Genomic DNA, 20,474 nt, shown 5'->3' with positions numbered 1-20,474 from the left:
CATGCATCTTTTTTTGTGTGTTTTTTTGGTTTGTTTGTTTTTGAGATTCGCTCTTGTTGCCCAGGCTGGAGTGCAATGGCGCAATCTCAGCTCACCGCAACCTTCATCTCCCAGGTTCAAGCAATTCTGCCTCAGCCTCCCGAGTATCTGGGATTACAGACATGTGCCACCAAGCTCGGCTAATTTTTGTATTTGTAGTAGAGATGGGGTTTCTCCATGTTGGTCAGGCTGGTCTCGGACTCCCAACCTCAGGTGATCCACCCACCTCAGCCTCCTAAAGTGCTGGGATTACCAGTGTGAGCCACCACACCTGGCCAGCGTATTTCAACCTGTCTCTGGGTCCAACAACATGGTGATGTGACTTTCCTGCATGGGCTCTCACACAGAACTATTCTAACACATCTTTTCATTCATTATCTTGGCGATTTGACTTTTCTGTTCCACTTCAGTACTGCCAAAAGAAAAGTTTGTGACAGATCGCTGGACCTAGCACCTAGGTGATGTGACTTTTCACTTGCCTGAGACCTGCGTATTTTGATTATTGTGACATATTACCGAAACAAACACCTAGGGGTTGGAAGAAGATCCTGGCTCTTCTTTCTATACAAAAGTCATAGAGAATTACAACTCCCTCACATATGTAAAGCCCTAGTGTGTTGCAGAATGTCATAACAGGGTCCACCATGCAGATGAGATAGTGATTGTCCTATGAATACACCACCAAAGTTTAGAAGAATTGTCATCCTCACACATGGACAGAACCCACTGGTGAGATCCTGAATCTCACATCAATGTGCATTCCACAGTTGGAACTTTGACTGTCATATGTGAACATATGGCCACAGCTAAGATAGTGACTTTTTCTTTTTCTTTTTTTTTTTTTTTTTGAGACAGAGTCTCACTCCTGTTGCCCAAGCATGGAGTGCAGTGGCACCATATTGGCTCACTGTAACCTTCGCCTCCTGGGTTCAAGTGATTCTTTTGCTTCAGCCTCCCAAGTAGCTAGGATTACAGGCATATGCCACCACACCTAGCTAAGTTTGTATTTTTCATAGAGATGAGGTTTCTCCATGTTGGTCAGGCTGGTCTTGAACTCCCAACCTCAGGGGATCCACCCACCTTGGCCTTCCAAAGTATTGGGATCACAGGCATGAGCCACTGCACCAGGTGACTCTCTTTTTTTAAATTATTATTATTATTTTTTTTTTATTGAGACAGAGTTTCGCTCTTGTTGCCCAGGCTGGAGTGCAATGGTGTGATCTCGGCTCACTGCAACCTCTGCCTTTTGGGTTCAAGCAATTCTCCTGCCTCAGCCTCCTGAGTAACTGGGATTACAGGCACCTGCCACCAAGCCTAGCTAATTCTTTGTATTTTTAGTAGAGACGAGGGTTTCACTATGTTGGTCAGGCTGTCATAAACTGATGATCTCAGGTGATCTGCCCACCTCGGCCTCCCAAAGTGTTGGAATTATTGGCGTTAGCCACTGCACCCAGCTGGTGATGACTCATTTCTAAACCCAGCTCATAGGAAGTTGAGAATTCTCTTATCTGGACTCAGCCAATTAGAGAGATATTGACTCTGGGCTTAGAACCACAGAAAAGATTCTGGATTTCCTTCTTGTACAAAGGTTACAGAGGATCACCACTCTTGCATATTGTATAAAGCCCTCAGGTGACATGGAGAGTGTCACAGGAGTGCACAGCACACAGGTGAGATAGTGTTCTTGAATGCACATCCAGGCAACAATAAAGATTGTCATTCTCCCACATAAACATATCCCACTGTTGAGGTTCTGAATCTCACACGTGGAGGCTGTTGAAAGTTGGAGAATTGACTATCATATGTGGATCTGGTTCACAGGTGGGCTGGTGACTCTCAGACGAAACTTCAGCACACACATGAGGCAGTGACTGCACTGAAAGGATAAGTCTGCAGAAGAAATTGTGGCTCTCTTGCAAAAAGTCTGTCAGCTCTTGAGATTTTTACTCATGTACTCAGACCCAACATACAGGAGGTGTTGACTCTCATATCTAGAATGTGGACATGTATGAAATTTCTAATCTCATTCCTGGAATTTCCTTCAGGTGTGATTATGTCTGCTAAGCACTGTAGTGATTTGACTCTCCTGCCTTGGCCCAGCCCAGAGATGAGATTGTGACATATCTCTTGATTCTGCACCTCAAAGATGTGACTCTCTTCCAGCCTTGGTGCTGCCCACAGGTGCCATTGTGACGTATGGCTGGACCTTCCACACAGGTGATGTCTTTTTTTCTTGGCGCTGCCCACAGAGTGCATTGTGACATATTGCTAGGGTCTGCACTCAGGTTATGTGACTCCTTTTTTTTTTTTTTTTTCCTAAGCCCTATATTTGCATGTTAGGGCATATTACTAGGCCCAAAATCTATAAAATGGGAGGCTTCTGTCTGGGCCCTGTCTACAGAGGGCCTTGTGACATATCTCTGCATCAATCACCTAGGAGATGTTACTCCATTTTTGCCTGCATTCTGCCCACAGGAAAAATTATGAATTATCACTAGGCCCAGGTACAGGGTGATGTGTCTCTCCTACATAGGCCTTGACCATAGAAAGCATTGTTACCTATTGCTGGACTCAGCACCCAGGAGATGTGACTCTGCTGCTTGTATCCTGCTTTCAGGAGAAGGTTGTAACGTATTCCTAGCTGAGTATTAAAGTGATGTGACAGTCCTGTCTGGTTCCTGCCCTCAGTAAAGATTGTGATGTATTCCTGGCCAAAAACCCAAGTGATGTGACTCTTCTCCTCTCTGCCTATTCGTAGGTAGGATTGTAAATTATATTTTGGCCTAGCTCACAGGTGCAATGGTGAGTCTCATACCTCAAACCATCCATTAGGAGAGAGGCTGTCTTTTATAGCTAGGCCTTGGGTAATGATTAAGATCCAGAGTCTCCTTTTTTGTACAAAGTCATAGGAAATTACCACTTTCTTGCATACTATATCAATCCCTTGCTGGGCATGGTGGCTCATGCCTCCCAAAGTGGCTCAGCACTTTGGGAGGCTGAGGTGGGTGGATCACCTGAGGTCAGGAGTTCGACACCACTCTGACCAACATGGTGAAACCTCATCTCTACTAAATATAAAAAATTAGCCAGGTGTGGTGGCACATGCCTGTAATCCCAGCTACTTGGGAGGCTGAGGCCGAAGAATCGCTTGAACCTGGGAGGCGGAGGCTGCATTAAGCCAAGATTGTGCCATTGCGCTCCAACCTGGGTAACGAGCAAATCTCGGACTAAAAAAAAAAAAAACAAAAAACAAATTAGATTTAAAAAATAAATCTCTTGTGGTACAGAGAGTATCATTTCAGCATTCAGCACACAGATGAGATTGTGGTTCTCATGTGCACACCCCACCAATTGTTAGGATTGTCACTCTCACACATGGACAGAGCCCACTGGTAAGGCCCTGAATTTCACACACACACAGTCAGCAGTTGAAATTGTGACTATCATAATGTGAACATCCAGCCAGAGTTGGAATGATGACTTATTTCTAAACCGAGTTCATTGGCAGATGAGAATTCTGTCTGACCCCATGAAAATTCTACCTGGGCTTAGTGCCAGAGTAAAAGAGTTTATAGGAGGAATGAAGGGTCTCAGGCTCCCATCCAGTGCATTGGTGAGATTGTCACTACCATACTTAGACCCAACATGGGAAATGTGGTGACTCTCATACCTAGAACTGGGACCTGTACAGGATTGTTAATTCATTACTGGACCTTCCTGTGGGTATGATTGTTACATATGCCTACCTTCAGCACCTGTGTGATTTGATTTTGCTGCCTGGTCTCTGTCCAAAGGTAAGATTGTGATTTATCACTGAATCCAGCAGCTCGGTGATTTGATTCTCCTCTTTTCTTGGGGGGGGGGGGTGGGAATCCCACAAATTTTGGGTATTGTCAATTATTGCTGAATCCTGCACCCATGTTATGTGACTCTCCCAAGTGTGCCTTACATCTTGTGCCATATTGTGGCTCAATATATCACATTAGACATTGTTAAATATTGTTGGGTTCAACACCTGGGTGATGGATGTAACTTTTTTTCTGGGCCTTCCTACAGGGGACCTTGTGACATAACTCAATGCCCATCACCATGGTAATGTTACTCTCTTCTCCTACCTGATCTCTGCTCACAGAGAAATTGTGACATATCACTGGCCTCGCATCTAGGTGATGCGACTCTCCTCTTTTTTTCAGGCTCCACATATTTGGGTATTGTGACGTATTGCTGAACTCAACACCTAAGGGATGGGAGTCTCCTACCTAGGCCCTTCCTGCAGGGGGCATTGTGACATGTCTCTGCATTCCTCATCCAGGAGATGTGACTCTTCTGCCTACACCCTGCCTATACAGAAAGTTGTGGCATATTGCTGTGGTCAGCAACCAGATGATGTGTTTCTCCTGCCTGGGTCTTTATTACAGGAAAGATGGTTGACACATTACTGGGCCCAGCATCCAGAGGATGTGACTCTCTTCTTCTGTTGGTCCCTGCTTACAGGGAAATTGTAGCATATTGCTACATCCAGCACCTAGCTTATGTGACTCTTCTTTTAGGTTTTTGCCTTCAGGGGATATTGTGACATATTGCTGGACCCTGCACTGACAATTTGTGACACTTCTGCCTGTGATTTGCCCACTTGGGCCATTGTGACATATTGCTGGGTTTAATACTCAGGTGATGTAACTTTTATGCCTGGGCTTTGCCTACAGGAGGCATTTTGAAATGTCTTTGTGGCTAGGCACGGTGGCTCATGTCTGTAATCCCAGCACTTTGGGAGGCCAAGGTGGGCAGATCACAAAGTCAGGAGTTTGAGACCAGCCTGGTCAATATGGTGAAAACCTGTCTCTACTAAAAATAAACAAACAAAAACAAAAATCAGCCAGGTGTGGTAATGGGTGCCTGTAGTCTCAGCTACTCAGGAGGCTGAGGCAGGAGAATCGCTTGAGCCCAGGAGGTGGAGATTGCAGTGAGCCGAGGTCATGCCACTGCACTCCATCCTGGGCAACAGAGTGAGATTCCATTTCCAAAAAAAAAAAAAAAAGTCTTTGCACCAATCCCACAGGTGATGTGACTCTCTTGTATTACCTGGTCTCTGCTCCCAGGAAGTATTGTGACCTTTCACAGCATATAGCTAATTTTTTTTCTTTTATTTCTTAGTTTTTTCTTGCAGGAAAGATTGTGAAATATTACTGAACTAAGCACCAAAGGGATATGTTTTTTTTCTTGGACTTGCCCATGTAAAACATTGTGACATATTGCTGGGCCCTAAACCTAGATGGTGTGAGTTTTCTGCCTGTCAGCTATTTTATGTGACTCTCCTCTCTCATCTTCACTCTGTCCATGGGTAGATTATAATATATCTTTGGGCCTGGGTCACACTAACAGAAGCGAGAGTGACTTATTGCTGGGCCCAGCACACAGGGGATGTGATTCTTCTGCTTGGTTCTTGCCCAAATCGTCATTGTGACATATCTCTGGGTCAGTCGCCTAAATGATAGGACTCTTTTTATCTTTCTGGACCTGTCCACAGTGGGAAACGTTACATATCGCTGGGCCCAGCACCTATCTGATGTGACTCTCCTCTCATGCCAAGGCCTTGCCTACTGTAGTGATTGTGCCATATAGCTGGGTCCAGCTCCTATGTTATCTGACTCCTGTTTTCTTCCTGAGTCCTACACAAAGAGAGCATTATAAAATATTTCTGGGTCTTTTACCTAGGTGATGTGACTTTTCTTCCTGGCTTGTCCTCTCAGAGGGAATTGTGACATGTTGCTGAATACAGCATTTAGGTGATGCGAAGTTTCCTCTACAGCTTGGACTCTTACCAAAAAGGGATTGTGATATATCACTGGGCACAGCACCTACATAATGGAACTCTTTTCTCTTGTCTGGGCCCTACAAACATTTTACATTGTGACATATAGCTGGGTCTGCCACCCAGGTAACGTGAGTCTTCCACATAAGCCCTGGCCACAAGAGTATTATGAAATAACTTTTTATTTATCACCTAGGTAGTGATGTGACTCTTCCTCAGCCTGTACCTTGCCACAAGATAATTGTGATGTATCACTGGGCCCAGCACCTAGATGATGTAACTCATCTTTTGGCTGGACCTTTCATATTTCACATATTGTTACATATCACTGCATCTGACATTAGGGGATGAGAGACTTCTGCCTGGGCCCTCCACACAGATGGCCTTGTGACATATTTTGGCATCCATCACCTAAGAAATGTGACTCTCCTCACCTACATGCACCATGCACAAATAAAAGATTGTGACATATCACTGGGATCAGCCACCTGGTATGTGTCTATCCTCTCAGGGTGTTGCTTAAAGAGACCATTGTAACATATCACTGGGCCAGCGCCCAGGTAATGTGACTTGTGGCCTATGCCCATCTCGTCTTTTTTTTTTTTTTTTTTTTTTTTTTTAAGGCAGAGTCTCACTCTGTTGCCCAGGTTAGAGTACAGTGATGTGATCTTGGCTCACTGCAACCTCCACCTCCTGGGTTCAAGCAGTTCTTCTGCCTTAGCCTCCCAAGTAGCTGGGATTACAGTCATGCATTACCACACTGGTCTAATATTTGTATTTTTAGTAGAGGCGGGGTTTTACCATGATGGTCAGGCTGGTTTCTAACTCCTGACCTCAGGTGATCTACTTGCCTTGGCCTCCCAAAGTGCTGGGATTACTGGCATGAGCCACTGCACCCAGTCATTGGGACATATATCTTGCTTCAACTTGCAATTGCTATGATGATTCATATACCTTGAACCAGGCAATAAAAGAGTTATACTCTCTCCTAGCTAGGCTTAGGAAAACAAAAATAATCCTTAGTCTCTTCTTTTTGCCAAGGTCATAGAGAATTACCACTCTCTCAAATATTGTATAAAGCCCTCGGGTGGCACATAGAGTGTCATCAAGGGACAAAAACACTGATGATATTGTGTTTCTTTTCCTTTTTGGAGATGAAGTCTCACTTTGTCACCCAGGCTAAAGTGCAGTGGCATGATCTCAGCTCACTATAACCTCTGCCTCCTGAGTTCAAGTGATTCTCCTGCCTCAGCTTCCCGAGTAACTGGGACTACAGGTGTGTGCCACCAAGCCCAGCTAATTTTTGTATTTTTAGTACAGATGGGTTTTCATCATGTTGGCCAAGCTGATCTTGAACTCCTGACCTCAGGTGATCCGCCCGCCTTGGCCTCCCAAAGTGCTGGGATTACAGGCGTGAGCCACTGCTCCCAGCCCAAGATTGTGTTTCTTAAAAGAATATCCTGGCTGGACATGGTGGCTCAAGCCTGTAATCCCAGCACTTTGGGAGGGTGAGATGGGTGGATCACGAGATCAGGAGTTCAAGACCAGCCTGGCCAACATGGTGAAACCCCATCTCTACTAAAAATACAAAAACTCACCAGGCGTGGTGGCAGGTGCCTGTAATCCCAGCTACTCAGGAGGTTGAGGCAGGAGAATCGCTTGAATCCAGGAGGCGGAGGTTGCAGTGAGCCGAGATCATACCACTGCCATTCAGCCTTGGTGACAGAGTGAGACTCCATCTCAAAAAAAAAAAAAAAAAAAAAAAAAGGGAATATCCTGTCAGGCGTGGTGGCTCACACCTGTAATCTCAGCACTTTGGGAGGCCGGCTCATGCCTGTAATCTCAGCACTAGGTGGGTGGATCACGAGGTCACAAGATTGAGAGCATCCTGACTAACATGGTAAAACCTCATCTCTATTAAAAATACAAAAAATTAGCCAAGTGTGGTGGCACTCACCTGTAGTCCCAGCTACTCAGGAGGCTGAGGGAGGAGAATCACTTGAACCCAGGAGGCGGAGGTTGCAGTGAGCTGAGATCGTGCCGCTACACTCCATCCTGGGCAGCAGAACGAGACTTTGTCTCAAAAAAGAAAAAGAAAAAAAGAACATCCTGCCACTCGTTATAATTGTAACCTCAACATAGACAGAACCCACTGGTGAGGTCCTAAATCTCATATGTAGATACAGTCCACAGTTGGAATTGTGACTGTGATATGCAGACATCTAGCCAGGAATGGCTCATTTCTAAAGCTACAAATGATGACTCACTTCTAAATGTAGCTCATAGGCAGATGAGGACTCTCCTATATGGATCCGCCAATTGAGGAGATGTTGACTCTCATTTCTGGGATCAGAGCAACGCCTACTTTCAAGGGTCCATACCATCACAAATGTCTTAGAGTGGATTGTGACTCACGTGCATATTGCATAAAGTCCTCAGGTAATGCATTGAATGCCCTTACATGGCCCAGCACACAGGTGACATTGTGATACTGGTTTTCACACCCAGTCAACAGTAAATATGTCATCCTTTTAGAAAAACACAACCTACTTCTGAAGTTCTGAATCTCACCCCTGGAGGCAGTGGAAAGTTGCAAAATTGACTCCCATATGTGGATCTGGTCCACAGCTGGGCTGCTGACTCAGATCAAGATTCAGCACACCTGTGAGGCATGATTTTACTGAGAAGACCGTCTGAAGGAGAGATTGAGGCTCTTTTTCATGAATTCATCCATATTGAAATTGTGATTTGTGAACTTAGACCCAGCTTCCAAATGGTCTTGCCTCTCATACCTATAACGGGAATATGTGAGGAATTATTCATGTTATTCCTGAGCCTTTCTGCGTGTGTGATTGTGACACACATCTCTGCTCAAAACCTGAGGGATTTGACTCTCCTGCCTGGGCCTAGCACACAGATAGGATTGGGACATATTGTTGGAACCAGTATGTAGATGATGTGACCCTGTGCTCTTGTCTTGTTCCTGCCACAGAGGACATTGTGACATATCACTGGTCCCTGCACCCAGGTAATGTGTTTGTCCTTTCTATGCCCTGCCCATATGGGCTATTATAACATATTGCTGGGTCTAACACCCAGGTAATATGAATCTCCTACCTATATCCTGACTACAGGGACCATTTTTGCTGTATTTCTGAACCCATCATTTATTTGATGTTACTCTCCACTTTTTTTTTTTTCTTCTTGGTTTTAAGGAGTGGAGAGTTTAATAGGCAAGAAGGAAGGGAGAAGACAGAAGGAAGAAGCTCCCCTGTACAGAGACAGAGGGAGGGGAGCTCCAAAGCCAAAAGAGAAGGCCCCCTACTCTGGACTTTTACATAGGCTTTTCCCTAGGAGACATTGTAACATATCTGGGCCAAGTACCTATGTGATGTTACTCTTTGCTCCTGCCTGGGCCCTGACCACAGAAGGGGGACTGACTAATCCCTAGGCACAACACACAGGTGATGTAATATTTCTGCCTGTTCTTTGTCCACAGAAGACATCGTGAATGTCCTTGGCCTACTAAACAAGATGATATGACTATTTTTTGTCTCTGAGACCTGTCAACAGTGGAGATTGTCACAGATCACTTGTCTCAGCACCTACATAATTTTTTCCCCATGCCTGGGTGCTTCCGCCTGGGGTGACTGTGACATATAACTAGGTGAAGGGCCTAGGTTATGTGACTTTTCTTTTGTGCCTGAGCCTAGGGTCAAAGACACATGCAGTGGGAAGCTTTTTGGGGCCTGGCTCCTAATTGCAAGGACAGTTACATAGGTGTCTCTGAATGCTTAAGACAGCCTGGTCTTTCCTGACCCGATGCTCCCCATCAGCTTTTTCAAGCATATCTTGACCTTTCTGTTCTCTGGTGTGAAAACTCATCTTCAGGGCTGTCTACGACAAAAGAGAAACATCAGGTCACTAAAACCTCAGGAACAGAGATTACAGATTGGGTTAAGAGTGTGCCCTTTCTTAAGCATGGTAAGCATGGAAAAGCAGCAAGCAGTTTCAGAAAGATACAAGAAAAGTTGCCTTTAATGGGTATGTATACTTCAACTCAATTTGTTCTGTAAGTGGTAGGGAAAATGGGATAAAATACCATATGTTCGAGTATTTTTGCTGCTCAGTCAGAATGAAACCCTGCAGCAGGCATGTCCATGTTTCATGAGAGAAATAGAAGAAAAAGAGTTGGACATACAAGATGATCCTTTATTACAAGCCCCCTGCCACTTGGTTCAGTGGACATTTTTGGGTGAAGCGGAACCTCTTTCTCTCAGGTCTGAAGGTTCAGATGTGTTGGTCCTTTTTCCCACTAGTACACCTGAAAGTTCTGTTGAGAACCATTTGTCATCCCTCCTTACCCGTCTAGTCCTACTCTATACCCACCACTTCCAGAAGAACTTAGCCCTGTGAGTACTACTTGTAGTGGAACTGCCTATCGACTTCCAAGGGGAAATCTTTGATCACTTACAGAGGTTGCAAATGGGGAAGAAGACCTGTGAGAGGATGTGTCCCCTTTTCTCTGTCTGGTTTGGCTCTATAATAAGACAAGTTTGGTCATTTCTCTGAAGATCCAGGAAAATTCATAGGTGAGCTTGAGAAGTTAACTCTGATCTACAGTTTAACATGGCAGGATCTGTATATTTTGTTGTCTCTGTGTTGTACAGTGGAAGAAAAACAATGCATTTTGGGGACAGCTAGGATTCATGCAGATGAGGTATTGGCTCATAACCCGAACCATAATATATATCAGACAGGAGGTATAGCAGTTCCAGATCAAGATCTAGAGTGGAACTATCAAAGGGGATGTGAGGACTTGGAAGAAGAGATCATATGGTCACTTGTTTGTTGAAACAGATGAAGAAATGTATGAAAAAACCCATTAACAATGAAAAGGTTAAGGAAGTTTCTCAGGGCAGAGATGACAATCCAACTTTGTTTTAATAGCATTTAGTTGAGGCAATCAGGAAATATAGTAACACTGGGCTTGCCACAAGAAAACATACACCCTTCTGGGAGTACATTTTATAACCCAGTCTGTCCCTATCTATAGAAAACTACTAAAAGCAGCTATGGGTTCCCAAACTTCTCTGGAACAGCTTTGGACGTGGCATTTTTAGTTTTTAATAACAGGGACAAAGCGGAGGAAGCAGAAAGAGGAAGAAGAACCTCCCATAAGTTGCAGCTCTTGGTTGCAACCTTAAGCTAACCTCCCAAATGGGGTTGCCCTCCTGGGTCTTGGCTTGAACAAGGGAAGCTGAAAAGTGGGAAGCCCAAACTTGGGCATCAGAGTCACTGTGCCTTGGGCATAAATCAGGGTGTACACTGTAAGAAAACTGACCATTGGAAGAGGGTTTGTCCAGTGTTCTGAAGAGAGCCATCAGCACCTGAACTAATGACTGGTAAAACAGCCAGGCAAGCACCCAAGAGTGACGGGACCTGAGACCTTCTATCACCGTTTCCATCAGACAACTAGCCATATATCTGGAAAAGTCTCAGTAAGCTTTGCCATGGCAAGTAAGAATATGAAGTTTCACCAGGTGTGGTGGCTCACACCTGTAATCCTAGCACTTTGGGAGGCCGAGGTGGGTGGATGACTTGAGGTCAGGAGTTCAAGACTACCTGGCCAACATGGTGAAACCCTATCTCTACTAAAAATACAAAAACGTACCTAGAAATTGCTTGAACCTGAGAGGTGGAGGTTGCAGTGAGCTGAGATCGTGCCATTGCACTCCATTCCGGGAAACAGAGACTGTCTCAAAAAAAAAAAAAGAAAGAAAAAAAGAGGCCGTGTGCGTTGCCTCATGCCTGTAATCCCAGTACTTTGGGAGCCTGAGGTGGGCGAGTGGATCACCTGAGGTCGGGAGTTCAAGACCAGCCTGACCAACATGGAGAAACCCCCATCTCTACTAAAAATACAAAATTAACCGGGCGTGGTGGCACATGCCTGTAATCCCAGCTACTCAGGAGGCAGAGGCAAGAGAATCATGAACCCTTGAGGCGGAGGTTGCAATGAGCCGAGGTCACACCACTGCACTCCAGCCTGGGTGACAGAGTTAGACTCCATCTCAAAAAAAAAAAAAAAGAATATTAACTTTCTTCTGGGCTGCTTACTCTGTTTTGACCCATTATAATGGGTCTCTGTCACCCCAAAACTGTATGGTCACAGGGATAGATTGACAAGCCCATAGATGCCATTTTACCTAATCTCTAAGCGGTTTTTCAGTGACTTTGGTTTTCTTACATAATTTTCTTATTGTGCCTGGATGCCTCAGGGAAGTTGTAGCAACTTCTCTTTTGGTAGATAAAGCCAATAAACTGACTTTAGAACAACACCCTGAGGTTTAAGCCCACACCAAGTACAAGGAGTTCTATAAGCTAAAAGACACCCAGTGGATGACAGGGAACTCTTATTGAAATAGCAGGCATTTTGCCAGACACTCCGATAAACCTGATACGAGGTGCTAATCAATAAAAAATAGTTAAACATTTGCATGACTCTACTCATTTGGGAATAAATTCCCTGTTTAAATTAATATCTTGGCTTTTTATAGAAAAATAATTAAAAGAGTAGACCAGGTCATTCAGGCCTGTGAACTATATGCCTGGAACAACCCAAATGACCAGTGTTTACCTCCTCCTTTAGTAAGGCCTGTTCAGCATAGAGGAACATACCCTGGTGAAGATTGGCAAATAGACTATATCAGATGCCCCCATGTAAAGGGTTTAAATATTTATTAGGCATTCATTGACACCTTTACTGTTTGGATTGAGGCTTTTCCTACGCAGTCTGAAAGGGCAATTGAGATTTCTAAACTACTAAAAGAAATAATTCTGGTGGGTGTGGTGGCTCACACTTGTAATCCCTGCACATTGGGAGGCCAAGGAGGGTGGATCACCTGAGGTCAGCAGTTCGAGACCAGCCTGGCTAACATGGTGAAACCCCGTCTCTACTAAAAATACAAAAATTAGCTGAGTGTGGTGGTATGCACCTGTAGTCCCAGCTACTCTGGAGGTTGAGGCATGAGAATCACTTGAACCTTGGAGGCAGAGGTTGCAGTGAACCGAGGTCGTGCCATTGCACTCCAGCCTGGGCAACAAGAGTGAAATTCTGTCTCAAAAAAAAAAAAAAAAAAAAAAAGTCTCACGAAATATAGTAATTAAGAAAATTCTTTATCACAAACCCTTGCAGCAGAGCACATCTCTTCATGCGTAGAAACACTGTAACTATGGTAAATGTGTTCCTCAATAGTAAATTAATTAATTATTAAAATTATTCAAAATTATTTATTTTATTTAATTTTTCAGAACAATGCTTGTGTTTCCTACAGCTAATTCCTTTAAGTCCTTAACAAAAACTGGGCCGGATGCGGTGGCTCTTGCCTGTAATCCCAGCACTTTGGGAGGCCGAGGCGGCGGATCACAAGGTCAGGAGATCGAGACTATCCTGGCTAACACGGTGAAACCCCATCCATACTAAGCAAAAAAAAAAAAAAAAAAAAAAAAAAATACAAAAAATTAGCCGGGCATGGTGGCGGGCGCCTGTAGTCCCAGCTACTCCGGAGGCTGAGGCAGGAGAATGGCGTGAACCTGGGAGGCGGAGCTTGTAGTGCAAGAGATTGCGCCACTGCACTCCAGCGTGGGCGACAGGGTGAGATTCCGTCTCAAAAAGAAAAAAAAGTCTTTAACAAAAACCAAGCTCACAGCAGCTCAACACAGAAGTTAAAAATAAATCCGTCTTGTAACGTTTCCTTTTGGTTTTTCTGTCGGTCTTTTTATTTAACATAATTTTAAAAAGTAACAAACGGGCTGGGCGCGGTGGCTCAGCCTGTAATCCGAGCACTTTGGGAGGCCGGAGGCGGGCGGATCACAAAGTCAAGAGATCGAGACCATCCTGGCCAATGTGGTGCAACCCTGTCTCTACTAAAAATACAAAAAGCCGGATGTGCTGGCAGTCACCTGTAGTCCCAACTACTCAGGGGGCTGAGGCAGGAGAATTGCTTGAACCCGGGAGGTGGAGGTTGCAGTGAGCCAAGATCATGCCACTGCACTCCAGCCTGGCGACAGAGCGAGACCCCATCTCACACACACACACAAAAAACAAAAAGAGAAAACAAATTCCTGTCCACATTCATTCCTATCTGGCCTGGGACAATTGATTGGCTTTAAGTCTTTTGACTGTTAAGGCCCTCAGTCATAGGGAATCCTGCCACAGGAAAACTGACACTGTAGAATTATATGACTTCTCCTGTGACAAAACCTTTTCTCTCCCAAATACCAGTATATGGTGCAACACAAAAATTGGAGGAAAAATAGATTTGTCTACTGTTAACAAGTCTGTAACAATTTAGACACCAAGGACCAGGCATTTCTTGCATTGAATTTATACACTCCTCAGGATGCTATACCTATGGAGATAAATTGGCTGGAAAAAAGTTAAATTTATTAAATTCTAATTTAGTGTTGGTCCCACAATTCTCAAGATTTATCACAAGGTCCAAATAACCCTTTATAAGGAGGATAAACACATTGTGAGTCTGATCAAAAAGTATGATGATGCATGCGGTGGCTTTTTGGCTGGTTAGTAAACAGTCAGAGGCTGTTTACTGCCCTCTGACTCTACGTATAACCTTTTGGGTGCCTAATTCTTGCTATCTTTTTATATATTTTTTGAAGATGTTATGCTGGATACAGCAGAAGGAAAGGCACAATTAAAGACCTGCATCACGATAGCTCAGAAAATAGATTTTATCCAAGATTTTTTTATTTTAGACTAAACCTAGGCCTGACTCCATCTCACCCTTTAAACAATTGACTGTTACATCAGGTCAGACTATGTCCTCATAGCATTATCCAAATTGCTGATATTTAAAACTACCACCAACCAGACTACTCTAGAAATGAGCCTTCCTAGCATTGTGGGAGCTCACCTAATGAGCAGATCAGATAACTCTAGGAAGAACCCTTCCTAGTACCATAGGACCTGCTGCTGTTAGCTTGCATATGCATTCTGTGGAATGCTTTTTGGCCAAGAGGAGGACTGAGGACTGACCTCTGATTTTTTATCTTGCCCAAATTTGTACCTAGGAGATATATGGAGTCATGCCCTACAAACCATAAATTCCCATCAGATGCAGTTTATTTGACCCTATATGTCATGACTTACTTTTCAGTCTAACTCTCTCATAACATTATGAGGCAAGAAAAAAGTATTTAAACCCAAAATAGATTTCCTTGCCATATCTGGAAATTGCCCCACAAAGTCTCTTGTGGGAAAAACTCACATTCTGTAGAGAATCTCCTTCCCCCTTTGTTTTCCTTTCTTCCTGTGCAGATCCAGGAGATAGTCAACTAAGAGCCAACCACCCTTTTAGGTCTGATAAGAAACACTTTACAACCTGTTCTGTCTCTGAAGTCAGCTATCTGAGAGATTTCTCTGCACAGTAAAACTTGGTCTCCACAATTCTTTACTTTAACCTAAAAATTCCCTTTTGTTGATCCCAGGTTTTCAGATAAATTCCACCAATTGTCAACCAGAAAATATTTAAATTTACCTGGGAGCCCTCTGCTTGAGTTGTCCAACCATGCTGAATCAAACCAATGTATTTATTTATTTATTTATTTATTTATTTATTTATTTTTGAGGCAGAGTGTTGGTCTGTTGCTCAGACCACTGCACCTGCCCACCAGTGCATTTTTTAAATGTGTGTGATTGGCCAGGCACAGTGGCTCACGCCTGTAATGCCAGCACTTTGGGAGGCCAAGGCGGGCGGATCATGAGGTCAGGAGATTGAGACCATCCTGGCTAACCTGGTGAAACCCCGTCTCTACTAAAAAATGCAAAAAACTAGCCGGGCAAGGTGGCGGGCGCCTATAGTCCCAGCTACTCAGGAGGCTGAGGCAGGAGAATGACATGAACCCGAAAGGCGGAGCTTGCAGTGAGCTGAGATCCGGCCACTGCACTCTGGTTTGGGCGACAGAGTGAGACTCCGTCTCAAAAAAAAAAAAAAAAAAAAAAAAAAAAAAAACCGAAAGTAGAACTACTATTTGATTCAGCAATCCCACTACTGGGTATCTACATGGAGAAAAAGAAGTCATTATATGAGTAAGACACTTGCACATGCATGTTTATAGCAGCACAATTTGCAATTGCAAAAGAATGGAAGCAGCCTAATTAATGCCCATCAACTAATGAGTAGAAAAAGAAAATGTGGCATATGCCACACACATATGTGTGTATATATACATACATATATACACACCAATGAATGCTACTCAGTTATAACTAGGAATAAAATAATAGTATTTGCAGCAACCTCGATGGAGTTGAAGACAATTATTCTAAGTGAATTAACTAAGAAATAAAAAACCACACATTATATGTTTTCACTTATAAGTGGGAACTAAGCTATGACAATGCAATGGCATAAGAATTATATAAATGGACTCTGGGTACTCAGTGGCAAGGGTGGGAGAGGAGTGAGGGATAAAAGACTACATATTGGGTACAGTGCACACTGCTTGGGAGATGAGTGCACCTAAATATTAGAAATCACTACAAAAGAACTTATCCATGTAACCAAACATCATCTGTACCTTAGAAACTTTGGAAATAATAACAATAATAAACAAAAACAAAATAACCCCAAACCCCGTAAGTTTAACTTTCTGTGCTTTGGCTGTTTTTGGTTTATTTTTTTATTTTTCAGAAGGGGTCTCACTCTGTCACCCAGAATAGAGTGCAATGGCTTGATCAGGGCTCACTGCAGCCTCGACCTCCTTGGTTCAGTCAATCCTCCTCCCTCAGCCTCCTGAATAGCTGGTACTGAAGGTGCAGGCCACCATGCTCAGTTAACTTTTGTATTTTTTTAGATACATGTTTTTGCCATGTTGCCCAGGCTGATCTCGAATTCCTGGGCTTAAGCAGTCTTCATTTCTTGGCCTCCCAAAGTGCTGGGATTATAAGCATGAGCCATCATAAGTGACAATCTTTTCTTTTTTTTTGGAGACAGAACCTCACTCTGTCACCGAGGCTGGAGTGCAGTGATCTGATCTTGACTCACTGCAACCTCCGCCTGTCAGGTTCAAGCGATTCTCCTGCCTCAGCCTCAGAGTAGCTGGGACTACAGGTGCGCGCCACCATGCCCAGCTAATTTTTGTATTTATTAGTGGAGACGGGGTTTCACCATATTGGCCAGGCTGGTCTCGAACTCCTGACCTCGTGATCCACCCACCTCGGCCTCCCAAAATGCTGGGAATACAGGCGTGAGCCACTGCGCCCAGCCCACAATTTTCTTTAAACATGATATAGAAAAGCTAACTATATTTAGATTTGTTACTTAACAGAAAATTTGAATAAACATTAAAAAACATAAATTTTTTTTATCTACAAATATTGATACAAAACAGTTCAAAATTACTTTCTAGGGATTTCATTAAAAATTAGTTTGTTAAGGGTAAATGTAATTTATATATATAAAACTAAGATTTCTAGCTGTAAGAAAACCAATTTTTCATAGGGAGTGTATAAACAAAGGTCAGGTGCAGTGGCTCACATCTGTAATCCCAACATTTTGGGAGGCCAGGGCAGGCAGATCATTTCGAGTTTAGGAGTTCCAGACCAGCCTGAGCAACAAGGCAAATTCCAGTCTGTACTTAAAATACAGAAATAAACCGGGCCTGATGGCTTACGCCTGTAGTCCCAGCTACTTCAGAGGCTGAGGCTGGAGATTCGCTTGAACCTGGGAGGCAGAGGTTGCAGTGAGTCAAGATTGCACCACTGCACTTCAGCCTGGGTGAAAGAACAAGCCTCGCTCCCAGAAATAAAAAAGAGAGTGTATAAACAAAAGCAAAATATGCTTTTGATGAAGAAAGTTAGAAACATTTTGTCCACTTTGAAATTACTTAAAGGTTGTTTCAAATTGAAAACATAAAAATAATGTAAATAAAATAAAATATAAAAACTTAAAAAATGTCCGGGCACGATGGCTCACGCCTGTAATCCCAGTAATTTGGGAGGCTGAGGCGGGTGGATTACCTGAGGCCAAGAGTTCATGACCAGCTTGGCAACACAGTGAAACCCCGTCTCTACTAAAAATACAAAAAATTAGCCGAGTTTGGTGATGCATGCCTGTAATCCCAGCTACTCGGGAAGCTGAGGCAGGAGAATCGCTTGAACCCAGGAGGCAGAGGTTGCAGTGAGCTGAGATGGCGCCACTGCACTCCAGCTTGGGCGACAGAGCTAGAATTTGCCTAGACAAAAAATAAAAAGTAAAAATTGATAAGAGATCATAAAATATGTATAAAAATCTAGAATGGTCAAAAAAATTCGAGGGACTTTATTTTTGTTATTATTATTTTTGAGACAAAGTTTCGCTCTGTCACCCAGGCTAGGGTGCGGTGGCAAGATCTTGACTCACTGCAACCTCAGCCCCCAGGGTTCAAGGAATTCTGCTGCCTCAGCCTCTTGAGAAGCTGGGATTACAGGCACGCGCCACCATGCCCAGCTAATTTTTTTTTCTTTTATTTTTTTTGAGACAGAATTTCACTCTTGTTGTACAGGCTGGAGTGTAATGACGCGATCTACACTCACTGCAGCCACCACCTCCTGGGTTCAAGCAGTTCTCCTGCCTCAGCCTCCCGAGAAGCTGGGATTACAGGCACATGCCACTACGCCTAGCTAATTTTGTATTTTTAGTGGAGATGAGGTTTCAACCATGTTAGTCAGACTGGTCTTGAACTCCTGACCTCATGTGATCCGCCCGCCTTGGCCATCGAAAGTGCTGGGATTACAAGCGTGAGTCCCCGCGCCCAGATGATGGATTTACTTATAACGGTTTAGTAAATTAGCTTTAGTACTGATAATACATTATTACTAAAGTAAAAGTTGATTTTCTCTTGAACAAAAATTTTATGTATTAATATACATAAAATATGTTTGTTCACATTTTGAATACGTTGAAAAAGAGAGAGAGAGCAAAACGGATATAGAATTTTCCCATGCTCTGGGGTGGGCCTGGCTCAGCTCAGGGAGGAAGCCCTGCCTGATAAGGCTGCAGCTTAGGCTGTCACTCTTTTTTCAGCCCAGCGTCTGATCACATCTTCTATCACTCAGGGTCTGACTAGGCGGGGCCTTAAACGTTATCCAATCAGGGACGTTGGGCTGGGAACTGTCCAATCAGGCACACAGCTGGAGCGGACAGGGCGGCTTCCGGCATATGGCGGGGCCTTTGTCTGTTGCTGCCACCGGAGCTCCAGGTCTGTCTTCACTGATCTGTATCCTCTGCTCCTAGAGGCCCCGCGTTTGTGGTGCTGTTACCAGCAGGTATTGGAGATCCACAGCTAAGATGCCGGGACCCCCTAGAAGCCTAGAAATGGTAAGAATTCCAGTCCGACATCCCGAGAGAGGGAGGGGGCTGGTTGGAACTGGTGGGAAGCGGTTGTAGCGGGACGCAGGCCTCCCGGCAGTCAGCTCCACAATCTGCGCCCGGAGTTCTCCTTGCCCAGCTCGGCCTCAGTCCCCTGCAGAAATAAGATGGCGGCTACGCTGACAGCCAGATCCCCAGGCGTCCTGTCTCTTCCCTGCGCAGTGACCCGCAGTCCCGCCTCTCTCCCAAATTGTGCAGGGACCCAGGGATGGTCGTCAGGGGAGAATCCTGACTCGGGTAGCCTGTTCATGAAAGGGAAGAGCTTTGGTCTGTGGGGTTCCCAGGCCCTCTTTTTTCCCATTAAAAATTTATGGGCGTCACTGCAAAAATACTAAGTAATTTAATAAAAGAATGATTGAAAAAATTGTACAGCACCCAGCTGTGGTTTGTAATTTGTGGTCCATGGAAGGGGCTTGAAGAAAAGATTGTTATGAGGTTCATGATAAAGAAAACCAAATTCAATAATTGGCTAGGTACAGTTATCTAGCTTTTTTTTTTTTTTTTTTTTTTTTTTTTTGAGACAGTCTCACTCTTTTGTCCGGGCTGGAGTGCAGTGGTGTGATCTCGACTCACCGCAACCTCCGCCTCTTGGGTTCAAGCGATTCTCCTGCCTCAGCCTCCCTAGTTGCTGGGACTACAGGCGCGCGCCACCACAATTTTTTTATTTTTAGTAGAGATGGGGTTTCACCATGTTGGCCAGGCTGGTCTCCAACTCCTGACCTCAGGTGATCCACCCACCTCGGACTCCGAAAGTGCTAGGATTACAGGAGTGAGCCACCATGCCCAGCCTAGTTTCTTGATTTTTACATTCAAGGTAGAAATAGCCTGGTAATGTAATCAGAGCTCAATTGGCAGCTTATTCTTGGTTAAGCCTGAATTTTGTTTCTGCTAATGTAGTAATATACCAAAAAATGCTCTTGAGTTTAGATTTTTATTTTTAGAAGTAGAAATCTGGGGACTAGAGCCACCTCAATCTAATTGCCTGCCACTTAATTATTTTCACATTCCATAGGGGACTGATTTTTTTCTGAAATTTTCACGTGTGTCCCAAGCAGGGCTTCAAGTTCACCCCTCATCCCCTGTTCCTCCAGCCTAACTCTGGCTTGCAGGAAAATACTAAATGTCCCGTTTCTTCTGACATTCCCAAATGCCAGTTTCCCCTCCCTAATTCACTTTATCATCTATTTGTCCTT

The 20,474-nt window shown here is 44.1% G+C and overlaps 1 protein-coding gene across 2 annotated transcripts in view; it reads left to right on the top strand.

Moving 5' to 3' along the window:
* Window positions 1-20,474, top strand: part of LOC104660954 (zinc finger protein 254) — a 99,717-nt gene that overhangs the window by 37,464 nt on the left and 41,779 nt on the right. The window contains exon 4 of one of the 2 annotated variants that reach the window (XM_030913522.1): window positions 19,147-19,230. The exons of the other annotated variant lie outside the window; for it this stretch is intronic. Coding sequence (XP_030769382.1) covers window positions 19,147-19,230 — 84 coding nt within the window. The remainder of the gene's footprint in view (window positions 1-19,146; window positions 19,231-20,474) is intronic. 2 annotated transcript variants of the gene reach the window in all.

The sequence above is a fragment of the Rhinopithecus roxellana genome, chromosome 12, assembly GCF_007565055.1.
Source record: "Rhinopithecus roxellana isolate Shanxi Qingling chromosome 12, ASM756505v1, whole genome shotgun sequence".
Lineage (NCBI taxonomy): Eukaryota > Metazoa > Chordata > Mammalia > Primates > Cercopithecidae > Rhinopithecus > Rhinopithecus roxellana.
The sequence above is the reverse complement of the archived record's forward strand: the minus strand, read 5'-3'. Positions and strand labels throughout refer to the sequence as shown.